Source organism: Pleurodeles waltl, chromosome 7 (assembly GCF_031143425.1).
Source record: "Pleurodeles waltl isolate 20211129_DDA chromosome 7, aPleWal1.hap1.20221129, whole genome shotgun sequence".
In the NCBI taxonomy this organism is placed as follows: domain Eukaryota; kingdom Metazoa; phylum Chordata; class Amphibia; order Caudata; family Salamandridae; genus Pleurodeles; species Pleurodeles waltl.
The window spans coordinates 69,350,738-69,365,703 of NC_090446.1; the positions used below are offsets into that span (position 1 = coordinate 69,350,738).

General features: G+C 43.6%; 1 protein-coding gene across 1 annotated transcript in view; it reads right to left on the minus strand.

Annotated features, from left to right (window-relative positions):
- LOC138303653 (alpha-2-macroglobulin-like protein 1) overlaps positions 1–14,966 on the minus strand; it is a 192,945-nt gene that overhangs the window by 35,844 nt on the left and 142,135 nt on the right. Inside the window, exons 26-28 of the mRNA XM_069242956.1 lie at positions 13,638–13,794; positions 3,349–3,423; positions 2,381–2,543 (exon numbers count right to left, since the gene is read on the minus strand). Of these exons, the coding sequence (XP_069099057.1) occupies positions 2,381–2,543; positions 3,349–3,423; positions 13,638–13,794 (395 nt within the window). The remainder of the gene's footprint in view (positions 1–2,380; positions 2,544–3,348; positions 3,424–13,637; positions 13,795–14,966) is intronic.

Here is a 14,966-nt window from a genome sequence, read left to right on the forward strand (position 1 = left end):
CAGAAGTAACAAATCATATTTTATTAATGATTGTTTATGTGCTGGAAGATGCCCCTTCCTGCACATAAACAATCTACAATGGCAATTTGGCACTTCTTTACAGCACACATAGAAGTAACAAATCATATTTTATTAATGATTGTTTATGTGCAGGAAGGGATACCTTCCTGCACATAAACAATCATTCATGGCCTTTTGCTCTTTCTATGTGTGCTGCAGAGTGCAGCAAACATAGAAAAATAAAAAACGAGGAGGAATAAAATTATTTCTTCTTCTTGTGCCATGCTAACACCATCCCTGGGGTGGCGTTAGTTTTTAGCGCTGACAGATTTATGATTTCTCATAAATCTGGGTCAGCATCAAATGCAATGGGTGTTGTGGTGTAACACCCACAGCAACACCCGTTGCACGCCCCTCTGCCACACAAAGTGGCTTAATGCCTCCTTGTAAATATGCTGCAGTGAATAGCGCCACCAGAGTGTCACTAAACATTACGCTCCGGTGGTGCTAGGGCCTTGCAAATCTGGCCTCTATTTCGTTAATCTACCTTTTATGTTCTTAGATACCAGACCAACACTCTTCTTTCTGTAGCTTGTCTTTTCTTACATGTCTTAGTACACTTAGGGGGTCATTCCAACTTTGACGGGCGGCGGACGCCGCCCGCCAAAGTAACCCTGTCGGAAGACCGCTCCGCAGTCAAAAGACTGCGGGGGTCTTTTCGACTTTCCCGCTGGGCCGGCGGGGGACCGCCAAAAGATCGCCCGCCGGCCCAGCGGGAAAGCCCCTGCAACAATGAAGCCGGCTCCGAATGGACCCGGCGGAGTTGCAGGGGTGCGACGGGTGCAGTAGCACCCGTCGCGATTTTCACTGTCTGCAAAGCAGACAGTGAAAATCCTGCTGGGGACCTGTTAGGGGGCCCCTGCATTGCCCATGCCAGTAGCATGGGCAGTGCAGGGGCCCCCAGGGGTCCCACGACACCCGTTCCCGTCATCCTGTTCCTGGCGGGTTTTACCGCCAGGAACAGGATGGCGGGAAGGGGGTCGGAATCCCCATGGCGGCGCTGCAAGCAGCGCCGCCATGGAGGGTTCTCCGGGCTAGGGGAAATCCGGCGGGAAATCCGGCGGGAAATCCGGCGGGAAATCCGGCGGGAAACCGCCGGATCCCCTTTTCTGACCGTGGCTTTACCGCCGCGGTCAGAATGGCCCTGGAAGCACCGCCAGCCTGTTGGCGGTGCTTCCGTGACCCTCCACCCTGGCGGTCCATGACCGTCAGGGTTGGAATGAGGGCCTTAGTGTTATTCATAGCCTGTTAGGTTCCTCAGATTGTTAAGAAGATTGTAAGGTCCTTATTTATTTTTCCACTATTGGGTACTTAATAAAGATTTGTCAAAAAATAACAATAAGACACATTTCTCATGGCTTATCAAAACCCCTGTTGCTTTTGCAGTTGTTTGAAAGTTAAGTTAATATTTAATAAGGACTGAAACATTGTGATCATTACGAGTCCCCCTTACGGTCATCACTCCATTGAACACAGTAATTCCAATGCAGGCGTAAGTAAGAGTTTCCTCTGTAATCAGAATTATAACGAGTGCATACATTTCAGAGTAATCCCCAGGGCACATTTTGCTAGCAACAACAGCCTGGAATTTGTGCAAGGATATCCTGCAGCAATGACGTTTTGAAGCACGGAATGGGTTTGGGGAGGGGAGAACGTGAGTTTTTCCTGCTTAATTCCAGCATTCTGAGGTACACAACGCAGAGTGTAGAGGTAATACCACTCTCAGTAAACTCTGCCCTCTAATGGATCAGTATTTAGTATTTAGTATGCGCAATAACCATCAAGCCCTAGCCACTTGGACTGAGTCCCTGAATGAGACCATGTTTGACATAGCAAGCCTTTTCAACTCTCTGGCTAGATCCAGTATCACCAGTGGGAAGATAGAAGAGTTAATTTTAAGTTCTATTATAATAAACAATCAGATTTTGTATTAAAAATATGCTACAAAGGCAAATATAAAACAGATGAATCAAGTTTGTAATTTTGGGAAAACTTATGAAAGGGACTTCAGTAAAGAACAAAAGGAGTTTTTGCCCATTTACGCAAAAACCTGTGTCTTAGTGAAAATGTTGTGAAAGTAAATATCTATCTGCCAGGTGTTACACATTTCTAAGACAGGGAGGTGTTTCCTTCTCTTTTCAGAATGTGATGTCCAATTTTTAATTCATCATTTCAAACAAAATCAAAAGTCAAATAAAAAGAAACTATTGCACAAGTCAAATAATATTTAGAATGCATCACTCATCAGTCCTCCTGTTCCTTTACCTTAGAATGGTTAGGGTCTCAATAACGTTTGTGGGAATATACCTGCCCTTCTTACCTGATTTGATGGCCTGCTCATTTAGCTCTGCTATAACTTTATCACGCGCCTCCTTGTAGTCAGCAAGGGTGAAGGTGTAGGCCATAAGAGCTAGTGTGTAGGTGTTGGTAACAGTGGGCAGAGAATCTTTCAGGCAGGCCAGAGCACGCTTCACTGTGCTGTCCTGCAGAAAAGAAGTTGAATTGGAGGTTTGTCACTTGGACCTACGGATGCCATTATATGCTTTCAAATATGTTACCCTAAAATACATGACCAGCCAGATTACGAATAGGGGATTCCAGATGATGAGAGTATAGCTTCTTACCACTCAGTCTAGGGTCTCACTATGATGTGATTATCTTTGAGGGAGCTGGATAGGGTTTTATGTTTCAAGCTACACTCAAATTGTGACCTCTTGGTGGATTCAAAAAGATAAAAAGGGTAGGAGTTCCCTCTCCATGTCCCTACCACTCCTGGCCGTTCTTCACCATGACGACCTCTAGAAGTTAGATAGATGTTCAGTTTTTGAGCAAACCCCCTTTATCTATCATTCAAATAGCAGCGTAAAAATATTTTGGATTTTCAATCATTTTGATTTTTAGCATGTTACTTTCTCAAAATACATGTTTTGTTTGTCGAATATTCGCAATGCTATAAGAAAATCCAGTCCATTACTTGCAAAGTGACCTTCTCCAGTATGGCGGTAGTAGAACCACTGAATTAAGCAATGTGCTGAGCTGCACTTCAGTGAGCTATTTCCAGGGTCCTGGCCAGCTACTAGTATCTCCAGAGCTATCCGTCAAAGTGTCCTCTGTTAGACCCTTAAACCTATCTTATCCTGATGGAAAGTTGAATATTGGCAAAGCATTACTAAAGGCCTGTCAAACTTTGCATGAACCCAGAGGCTTCCAACCCACTGATCAATGTTTCAAAGGCTCTCTTCCATCCTCCTCCTCTCCATAACCAGTGAAGGCTCGAACAGGACTCACCGTATCATTCCGCCCCAATTCGAGCATGGCTGCTGTGATGTAGGCCGAAAGCGAGAGGTTATCTTCAACGCCACCCTGTGGGAGAAAGAGCTAAGTTGTCACACACATAAACACCTCTTTCAGAGTTCTGTCCCACCACTTGCTTCTCTCAGCAGTAACACTCAACACAATGTGCAGCTCATGTTGGCACATTAAGTATCTCTTTTTCAGGGACTTTTGCAAAAAGCTTCTTTTTATAGTCAACCCCACTTTTCAAAACGTCCTGGTGCAACAAATGTATTCTACCAATCTGTTGAGAATTTGGAACTTTGGGTTAATTCTGGCAATATGGACGTAAGTTCTCTAAAATTCCATGGGTATCGGAAGTGACATCACACACCATTTGATCCTCACTTTTACATACACCAACATTCACACACACACACTCTCTCAGGTAAACACACTCTCACCTCTAAACATGTACACAGCATACATTTGAAAGCATTTTTTTTACCTACCTCAGTTGCCAGGGAAAGCCATATTTCAGCTCCATTTTATTAAGATAACAGTGAAAAATTTAATTTTCTTCATTATTAGTGTAATAAAAACTTCATAGAAAACAAGGAGAATGGCGTCCCAACGGATATCCCAAAGGACAATCCATGGAGGAGCTGCTGCTCTATTCCAGGCACTGATCTTGCCCCCTTAAGACCAGGGGTTGCAAAGGTAGTGCCAGGGGGTCACAAAGAGTAAGCCAGGGGTCGCAGCTGCGACCCCAGCGATCCCCCAAATGACATCCATAGCTGGCAAGCAGACTTTTATTGCAGATGTGAGTGAAAGTATCTACTTTTTGTTGTATTTATTTAATGTAATAGCATGCAAAGTTTATTGCCAATTTGTCAAAACTAGAGTGGCTCATATCGACACCGAAGGATTTACAGTGACATGTAGCTGCAATAACATCACAATATTTCTATCTGCCATCATAACAAATGCATGTATTAATGAGTGCCAGGTTACAATGTTTTGCCCTGACTTGTATTTACAGGGCTTTGACATATCAGACACATGCATGTCATTGTCAGTGGTTACTGAAAGGTGCCATACAAACCTGCTTCTGTGTATCAATAAAGAGAAAACTTGCCATCTTACATTATGGCATGTAAAGTGACTCTTTATTAATGAATCAGCAGGTTTGCTTCCACTTAAAAATCTGTACACATATTACGGATTTACTTCTGGACATGGAGATCGCAAGGCCTGTGGTATGTTCCCTACAAGACACTCGCCCTCCTTTTTGTCTGCTCTGGTGGCACATGTCAACAAGGGACATTTAATGGAAAGGTAGGCCCATGTCAAGGACCGGTTCTGTGATGGCTCACACAGGACACCTGGGGCAGAACTGGCTAATGTTATGGTTCGCAAAGAAGGGGACTGTCTGCGGTAGAACTGTGTGATTTGGTAGTGTTTACTAGACCCGGTTATTGATCGGTGTAGTGTGTGGATGGATAGTGTGTTGATGGCCAACAGTGGTGCACAGTGCTTCACTACTCGGGCTAGGGTGGCTATTCGCTTTGGACGTATGATTAGCCGGTTAAATATGTTTGAGGCAATGCTGTACGCATGCGCGTGTTATATTTAACATGTTCTGAACGGTTGGATAAGCACGATGGTGAAGGGGTGTAATGTGCTGTGCCATGGGCATGTCTGTGCCATAGGATGTCTTTAGTGTGTGCTGTTGGATTAAGTCATAATATCCAAACCCCCCCCAAAAAATGAAAAAAAATGTTGTGTGGTGAGTTGTGCTGGAAGTTTGTAGAAAGCCAATTAACTGTCAAATGGGTGGACATTAGTACACAAGACGCGCACTTATGTGCTTCTGCATAGTAATGACAGGCATGTAGGCATGCAAACAACATATATTGACATCTACAGTTTCATGCAAGCACTCAAATGACATCTGTCAACACATGTCAATATTGCAATTATTGTATTACAGTTGTTAGCAGCAGGTTGCTGTGTATCAGCATAAGTAAGCATTGTAATGGCATGCAACAGTCATGTCAGTGTCACACTGGTTCCTGTTTATTATTGGAAGATGGTGTGGATGGTTTAAATACTGGCTTCACTTCCGCTTCCATTCCTTCAATTTCTTTCTTGGAAGGTCTACACCTGAGCTGTGAATCAGCAGGGACTCTCAAATGGTGGCTGACTGGTTTCTCTGCTGTTTGCAGCCCACGCTGTTTAGAACCTCCTGTGGCATGAAAGGCTGAGGTCCAGTGTACTATGGCATCTTCCCAGCAACATTCGCCAAGTAGTGCATGCCACACACTGTGCCAAAGCTGGTAAAGTTACAGCCTACTCGTTAAATGCAGAGCGCCTTCTCCAAAGTTGACTGGCCATTCCTCTGCTCTGTTGCAGGTGTGGGTTGTCTGCTGTCCTCTGCTGAGATGCACTTGAAAGTCACAAGCATCTGGACCATGGACCACAGAAGATAAAGAATAAGTAGTCACTTTGAAAGCAACCTGCAGTGACTTGTCTTGGGGACAATGTTATACTTTCCACATGAATCATCTTGCAGACCTGAAATCATTGTGTTTTCACGTAATATATTTAAACACGGAAATGTATTCTTACATTGTTGTTCATGCGAAAAAAATGCATGAATGCTCTTGGGTGGAACAATGGCTGAAGTATAGTTGACACCACCGGCATTGCCTACAACATGAAAGGGGGCCAGTTGGCACAAAAATGATTGTGTGGTTCCCCTTGACTTCGGCCCTCATTGAGAGTGAGCCGGTAAATAGTGCTCTGTGTCACAATTTTTTGTGTACGATAAATCCCACCAATTTATGAGTTTTACTGCACCAAAAACCACAGGTTACTGTATTTACCAGGCATTTTCCTCTGCCTGATAATATTATCTGGTATGACATTTTGAAATATATCTGGGGGTGTGGTGTAATTTTTTTTCACAATATTCATAATTCTGATACCTGTGGTATTCTATTTAGGAGTTTTGATATAGCGCATAGCTACCCAATCGGGCCTCCCAGCGCGTTATCGTGTTAAAAGACGCTTCAGAAATTGAGGATCTTTGCCTCTCATAACTCTGTCTCACCTTGTGCTTGCTGACAGACCCACTGCAGGTTTTCCAACCATGTCACACAGCCCTCGAGCAAGCAGGTGATTTACCCGCCCTCCATGGAAGGAATTGAGTTAGTTGTGTTTGGATGATGCCCGCTCCCCATATCTAACCAATCGCAGGATATAATTTTTTAAGAGATTTTATGTAGCACTGCATGTCATCTTTCCATTACTTCTTAGCGCTGCAGATGTATGAGGAAAATTGGCTTAAGTGATACTGGGTCCAGTCCACTATTCTTCTTCGCAGCATCTCAGAAGTTTGGTCTAACTGCACTAGCAAGAAGCATTCCAGACCACATGAAGACCACTCTCCCATTGGCCATTCTTATCTCAAATACCAGAATTTGGCGACATAGGTCACTGTGATGATATTTTGTGCTAAGAAAAATCCCATGCAACAAGCATTGGTGGAAGAAAGAAGAGGAATCTGGTCATTATGTGTTATATTGTCTTAATCAGTGGTAGGTACTTATCTTCATGGTACATAAGAAGAACCTTATCTACTGCTCAGAAGAGCGAAAGCAAGGTTTTACATTGCGTTTGGAATCGGAAGTCCAGGAGGCATTTTGGTCCAGAGGCTTGGGGTTACATGAGTGGAAGATACACCACCCTGCTGGCTTGTCAAATTGGTGGAAAGTTCAGTCCCAGCTAGTGGTGCGCTGAAGGGACGAATGGCGTGCAGGGAGAGGGGGAGGGTGGAACAACCATTACATACAATATTTTTTTTATTTTTTAAAAACACTTACCTGGATCATGACCGCCACCGCACCGCTGCTCTGGTGCAGGCCCAGGCTCCCAGCCTGCCCTGAGTCCAATCCTCATGTTGCTTAAAGCAGCGAGAGGATTGGCTGGGAGAGCGCTCAGCCGGGTCACTCCCAGGCAGACTGTGAGCCTGTGCATGCTTTCTCCAGCCTGACAACACAGTGCCAGGCTGGAGAGAGCGTTGTGCGCATGTGTGTTTGGCCGCCCTGAGACAGTCAGTCAAGCATACATGCACACTGAGGGGAGAGTGCTGTGCACGCCCCCTCAGTGCTCATCAGAGCCTGTGGCCCCAGCCCTTTACAAGAAAATGATAATAAACACAGTTTATTATTGTTTTTTTGTAAAGGTTTTGCGGCTGTCGCTGCTGGCGGGGGAGCCACCTCTGGGAAAGTTATAAAAATGACCATTGGTTTTTGGTTTCATCATTCTTTATTGACACTCACTATTGATGCAAGTAGGCACTGTATGACCACACCTACCTCCACCCTCAGTTGCCTTCCTCCTTCCTGAAAAATAACTTTATCCTTCTGTTGTCCAGCGAATTTTTCAATCTGTAAATCCATTGCTGACAAACCGCTATTTCCGTTTTTTATATTTATTTTTATATTACATTTTTATTCACAGGTAATCTCCCATAATTCTTGATTACAGACTTGCACATTCTTTTTTTCTACAGTTATGCTTTTTCAACAGTTATGCTTTCCACCGTATTGATTTTTTTGGCTTATGCTTTTAACACAAGGTATGTCCTCACGTACAATTTTACCATCCGACATGGGACAATTTCATTCCATGTAAAAGGTGTATTTTTCCTACGATTTTCTTGAAAACTGCGCACAGTACAAATGAAAAATAATTCACATTTTTGCCTAGCCCTATTTAAAAAATGGTTTTCCCTTTGAAATACTTGTATGATACATACACTTTCTAAAGAAGATTATAAATGCTTGCATGTGTGGCCTGTATCTGTGTTCACATGTTTCTATAACACTTCGGGCCAGATGTAGGAAACTGATTGCGACTCGCAAACGGCAAAATTTGCCGTTTGCGAGTCGCAAATCGCAGTTTCCTATGCAGAAATGCATTTTGCGAGTCGGACCGACTCGCAAAATGCATTTCCGAATCGCAATTAGGAAGGGGTGTTCCCTTCCTATTTGCGATTCACAGTGGTATGCAATACCATTTGCGACCGCTTATGCGGTCGCAAATGGTGTCGCAGTTACCATCCACTTGAAGTGGATGGTAACCCACTCGCAAATTGGAAGGGGTCCCCATGGGCCCCTTCCCCTTTGTGAATGGACCACAAATTATTTTTTCTAAAGGTTTCGGATTTTTTTTAAGTGCAGCTTGTTTTCCTTTAAGGAAAACGGGCTACACTTAAAAAAAAAAAAATGCTTTATTTAAAAGCAGTAACGAACATGGAGGTCTGCTGACTACAGCAGGCCTCCATGTTTGCGAGTGCCCATAGTCGCTATGGGGCCGCAATTTGCGACCCACCTCATTAAGATTAATGAGGTGGGTCTTTGCGACCCCATAGCGACTCGCAGACGGTGACTGAGACACCGTTCTGCATTGCAAATTGCGACTTGCAATTTGCGAGTCGGAAGGACTCGCAAATTGCAAGTCGCAATTTGCAATTTTGCTACATCTGGCCCTTCATGCTTACATGGAGCTACCACATCATAGGTGGAGCTACCACATCATAGGTGGAGCACCTCTTCGGTCCTCATGCCACCACTCCCGACACTTCCTTATAGGCCAAACTATAATCTTTGCCGCCACCCCCCAGCCATGCACTCCTCCAAGGAACCCAATGAGTTCTCCGTGGCCTCATCAAGGATGTGAAACAATAGATACATTCTAAATTGAGTAGTACAATATGATACAACACCTGCATTGGTGTGTGTCAACATTGCAAAATCATGCAATACAACAATGGCAAGGCTCATCCTTGAAGATTGTGCGTGAACATGTGTTTCCACTGCAATAACATTTAAAGCAAAGAAGTGATGGATACCTGGACTCTTTAGCGATTAGTAGGAGAAAATTCACAGTACATTGTCTGAATACAGCAACTAATATGCTTAAAACACCCTAAAACACTCAAAAATTGTGGTTCTTAACCTGAAAACCAGGCACCCCCTAGGGAGTCACAACAGCTACTCACGGGGCCGTGACTGTTTAGAATATTAAGTAATTGGATTTGTAAAGCAATCATGAATACAAAAGCAAAATGTTGAAATTTGAAAACACTCTGTGAAATTGAAGGGAATAGAAATATAAAAATCAAGGTGGTTTCCTTAGCTTTACTTGTGGGAGCAGTGCAAAGCAAGTACAGCAAACTGAATCCAGCATGGCCAATTGGTGCCTTCTGTTGGACCACTAGGAGCCCCATTACAAGTTTGGCAGTCATGAGACCGCCAAACTTGCGGTGACGGTCGGACCGCTGTGGGTTTGGCCATCCTACTGCCAAATTTCACCTTTGGCAGTCAGACCGTCAAAGGACCACCATCCCCGCCGAGAAAATTGTTCCTGACGGCATTATAGCGGTCGGGCTTGCAACCAGTTATGGCAGCACTAAACTCAGTGCCGCCTGGCTGATTACAACCCCTCTTTCCACCAGCCTTTTTAAGGGGGTTCCCCTGCACTCATGCCCATGGCATGAGCAGGGCAGTGACCGCACTGTCCAGCACCATCGGAATGCAGACAGTGCGCCTTCCAAGAGTGCTGGAGTGTAAGGGAGCCGAAGCCAATATCCTAACACGGTTCCCACCGGTCAGCCCGGCGGGAACACATTTTACAATGTTGTAGTATGCTCGGGGTGGGAATGTCGTCGCTAACATATAGTCCAACATATTACTTTATCATTTAGAAAAACGATGAAAAATTGAAAAGCTCTAACCTTTTCATTAAAATGAGAATTTTGATAAATACAACATTCGTAAATTATGTATTTGTTGGATCTTGACTTGTCTCTGTATTTTTGTATATTGTTTTGAGGTTCCGATTGTTGAATTTGCTTTGGCAGGCATCCCAGTCTTCTGGTACCAATGTAATGGAATTTAATGGGGGTCCACAGAAGCACAAAGGTAAAAAAAAAACGCAGCGCTAAAAAGAGCCTTTTCAAAAGTGTGTTCTGTGGCTGAGCTTTAGAAAAATTCTTGGAAGCCTGGAATAACGATGTAGTGATGTATATCACATTGCACTCATTACCCTCTACTTACATACTAGAATGTCAATGCAATTCTCCTGTAACTATGTACAGTTGAGTTGCCATGTCACCCTCTTTGCCGGTGCCAAACATTATGAAAGACCGGTCACTGAGCAGGATTGCTGCTTTTGTTTCAATAGTGAGAGCAAATAACTTTTTAATGAAGCTGCCTGAAGATTTCATCAATAGCTGCAAAGCACACATTTATTGCTCTGTGTTGCCAGCATTCCTGTTATAGCAGAATTCTACTTGCCTGTTACCACACATTCCGAACCACAGCCGCTTTTGATTGTGATATATTAAACTCCTTAAAATATATTTTGCTACCAATTATACCTACATATGAGCATGTATTTTGCAGCAAATTACAACTGCATATGAACATGTTTACTGCACATTTCAGACAACATCTTTATTTATGCATCTGCAAATCTCTTATTTATAAGAAAGAGACCTAGGATTTAAAAGATAGTTGCAAAGGGGTGAAGCTGTGACCATGCAGTATGAGGAAGAATATATCACCAAGTTGCTTCATTTTTTAGTAAAAATCTGTAAATCTTGCCCTGTAGACCGTTCTTCTTAGCCTTCGACTTTACTATTTCTAGGACTGACACCAATAAACCTACCCTTTCCCAATTTGCTGTCCTCCCTGTGGGGACAGGGATTCTTATTCTCTTCTCTATAAAGTGTGGGTTCCCCTAAAATTCTTGCCTCGCTCACATTCTACATTCAGCATGCCCCTGTCCTTGGCCATGTTTTGGCTGGCCTCTGTGTTTTTCTACCCCTGAGTACTCAGTCCCAAAGAGCTGGTAATAAGCCTTGATAATCCCAATTCTAAAGAAATCCTCCACTGACCCTTCTATCATCAGAAGTTTTTGTCTCATTCCTCGTCTGTCTTCCAGCTAATATGGTAAAAAAAAGAAAATCAATCAACACTCAACGTTTTCTTTCTTGAGTCCAATCACATCCTTGGCTCCTTCCAGTCAGGCTTCTACCCTCTCCATAGAACTGGGCCTGCTTTTCCATCCACCTTGGATAACCTTGGCTTCCTGGTGGACACAAGTGGCTCTTTGCCCTTCGTCTTATTCTACCTTCCTGTAGTATTCAACCTGTTTACACACATCATCATGCTATGATGTCTTCGTCAGATTAGAAAAGGAGGCAGTGTTCTCTCTTGAATCAGTCATAATTTCTCCGACTGTCCATGAGCCTTTCACTTACCTCCTTTTCATTCAGCTTTCCTAGATGTGCCCAATGGGGCGCCTCAAGCTTCTCTCCTCAGCCCTACCATCTTCAACTTCTGTATTGCTTCCTGGGCTCTCTTTATTTTCACTTTTTGTCTTTCCTTCATGACCTAAGCAGACAATACTCAAATTTTGTTCTACATAAAAAAGCTTTTTTTTTCCATCTTCAGAACTGTTTCATTGCGGTGGTTTCTTGAATGAACAACAAATCGCTAGATACTAACACCGGCAGACTCCAGACACTAATCTTTGGACAGCATCTTCCCCATACTTCCATTGGTTGGTGGCCTTGTGAACTGCCTTCCCTTTCCAACTGCAGAGTCCAAATTTCAACTGTTGAGCTTTGTTATTGATCAGTTCCTCTCTACTACCAAATTATAACATTTTCCTCCATATGCTTCTGCCAATTATGTCTACAGGAAAACAAAGTGTATCTTTTCTCCCTCCCTCCCTCAAACACTGGTCCAGGCCACAATACTTCTTGCTTCTATTACTGCAATTTCAGCTTCTTAGAGCTTCTATCTCCTTCTTCTCATTCAACACATTGCAAGCCATATCATTCTTAATCTTCCTAAACGTCGGCCCGTCTCATCACCAATGCCCTCTCTTCACTGGCTTCCTTATCCTAGGACCATTGTTGGAATTTCTCTCTGATTCACCCATGACTTCAACCTCTTATTCAAAGAACACATTGTCAAGAAGACCAAACCACTCTAGTCTAACTCACTTCCCTGAAAAAATAGTATCCTTTCTTCCATGAAAAGAACTCAAAACAACCACCTAATCCGTAGTCCACTACTACCTTGCTGAATGCCACACCCTGCTCATCAGCATCTCAAAGACCACCTTCTCTCCTCTGAAAGGCATGTTTCAAGCAGCAAGATGGCACAATTAAGTGCTGGAGCAGTATGACCACCTCAGTTTCATTCTACATAATCTACAGTGTACCTCTGCAAACCTGGCATCACTACAAGTCATTCTATGCCAAGACCACATTTACCTAGTGCATGAACTAATATTATCTGTAGATTGACACTAAACAGAAGCTCCAACATCACCAGAAATGCTGAAATATAATGAAAAACAAGAAAACACAACTTCTGAGCCTATGCCCCCAGAATCTCAAACAACATCCCCTCCAGCATTAGAACTGTATTAACTCTACTACAATTCAAGAAGAAACTAAAATCTCAATACTTCAAGAAAACAACTTCCGATAGGTTCACTTGTCACTTCTTCCACTTTACCTACTTGACCTTGCCCCCTGTAGAGTGCACCATTACTAGCCAGTGAGGTCCATGCTTTAGAAATACAAAAACACACATACATACACTTAATTCTCCTTGTTTTGCCACCATGCATTTCACAAACAAGGACGCAGGTAGATTCAGTTCAAATTTAGGAAAGATTCTCCTTCTCGCTCTCTCTTTTCTGCCTTGCTCTTTCTTTTGACCTTACCTATAGTATGTTATTCTCAAATTGAGGGGTCATTGTTCACTTTTATAACGGCCTAACACTGAAACGCTCTTCTTTTCTACCCATCACTATCTGTCTAATGGATCTGTTTCCTTAAATCTCTGAAAACTCTACTTGCCTGCTCCTCTCTTTAATTGACCTCCATTGTGATTCTACAGCCCCCTTCCTTCATGTAAGCTACCATGCTGGTGACAGCTTTGTTTAATAAATATCTTTCATCAATAACAATAATGCAAATCACCTAAGATCTCATTGGCTTTGTAAAAGAACGTGGACTTAAGCCACACTTCTCTTCAACTCTTCAATGACTTGCAAAACCCGCAGACTGTACATGAGGGGACGTCTTGTCTCGTACTTGACAGCAAAGTTAGAGTTATTCACTTCCACTTGGCGTGCTACAATGTCAAGGCCCAAGGAAAGGCAACGTTCCTGCAAGGGATTAAGACATCGCTTTGTGAAGCCTCCCATACCTTCAGTGCGTTGTTCAAGAGTTTTCCAGAACTGTTGAAGCAGCCGCTTTCCAGCTGATGCTCCTTGAGATACTTGAGGGCTTGGTCGATGTACACCTTGTCAACATATATGTCGTACCGGGCCTGGCTAAAGGACTTCATGACAAAAGCAGTGAGCCTGAGGAGACAGAAAATGTGAGGGTGAGAATTATGGAGTATAGTAGCTGTAGAGAGTTGGAGGGACAGAAAGGGGAAGGAATGGAAAGTTGGAAAGGAAAAGTGTGAGAGATGACAAGGAACAGGAAGAAACTCCAGAGATTGGAAGTAGATGAGTAAATGATACAAAAGGTACAGGGTGATAACAGGTGGAAAAGGGAGGCTTGTAGATGTTGGGGACAGGGTTGCAAATAGACAGGCAAGTGAGAGAGAAACAGAGGTGAAGAGAAGAGAAAAAAAGGATGACAGAGATGGGCTATAAGTGGATGTGGAGGCAAGGGAATTGTGAATACAGGAAATGAGATACCAGGTGATGACCCGAGAAAAAAGAAGGAGGCAAAGAACTGAACTAAAATGACATGTTATACCACCGTGTTTCCTTAATATTGATTTTAGCAGATATGACATAATGAGCCTAATGAGTTACCTTGCTCCCATGTTCAGATGGATTGGTGTACACAAACCAACTGCCTGGGGAAGCTTGCAGTGTACTAGGGGACATATTTTGTCAGGTTGATACCTTCGATGAGCACTAAACTCAAGCCTAAGGTTTTAGGGAGTGGTACTAGGGTGATTGAGATGACATTCAGATCACAGGGTGCACTGTACTGTAAAAGAGCTCATTGTTGTTTATTCAAATACACAGGGGTGATGGACAGTGAATCTAAGCCGGTCCCCCATCCCACAAGCCTCGCTATCTCGTATTCAAGTACTGGTTGCTGTCATGGTAAGCGAAGTAGAGTCCAGTATTCCTAGCATTCTGAAGGGGCAAACACTAATTAGACCTACCTACTCAACAGGTATGGTCACAAATGTAAACTAAGCAACATTCCAGGCGTAACAGAAATGAAGTTACATAGGTCTTCATTACGACTTTGGCGGTCTTCCATATCACGGGTACTGCCGGATTTCCGCCACACTTTGGGTGGAAATCCAGCAGTAATCATGCTGGCGGGTGGAGGCGCTTTGGCATTTCCACCACCGGCCCCACCCCAGCAGTAGAACACCGCCCGCCGTATTATGAGCAATAATATGACCTGGCGGTGTCCTGATGGCGGGGCGCTGCCGGTAGTAGAAGCGCCCCTTCCTGTTCTCTGCCAGACTACCTCCTGCCCAGACCCGGTAAGTTGATCA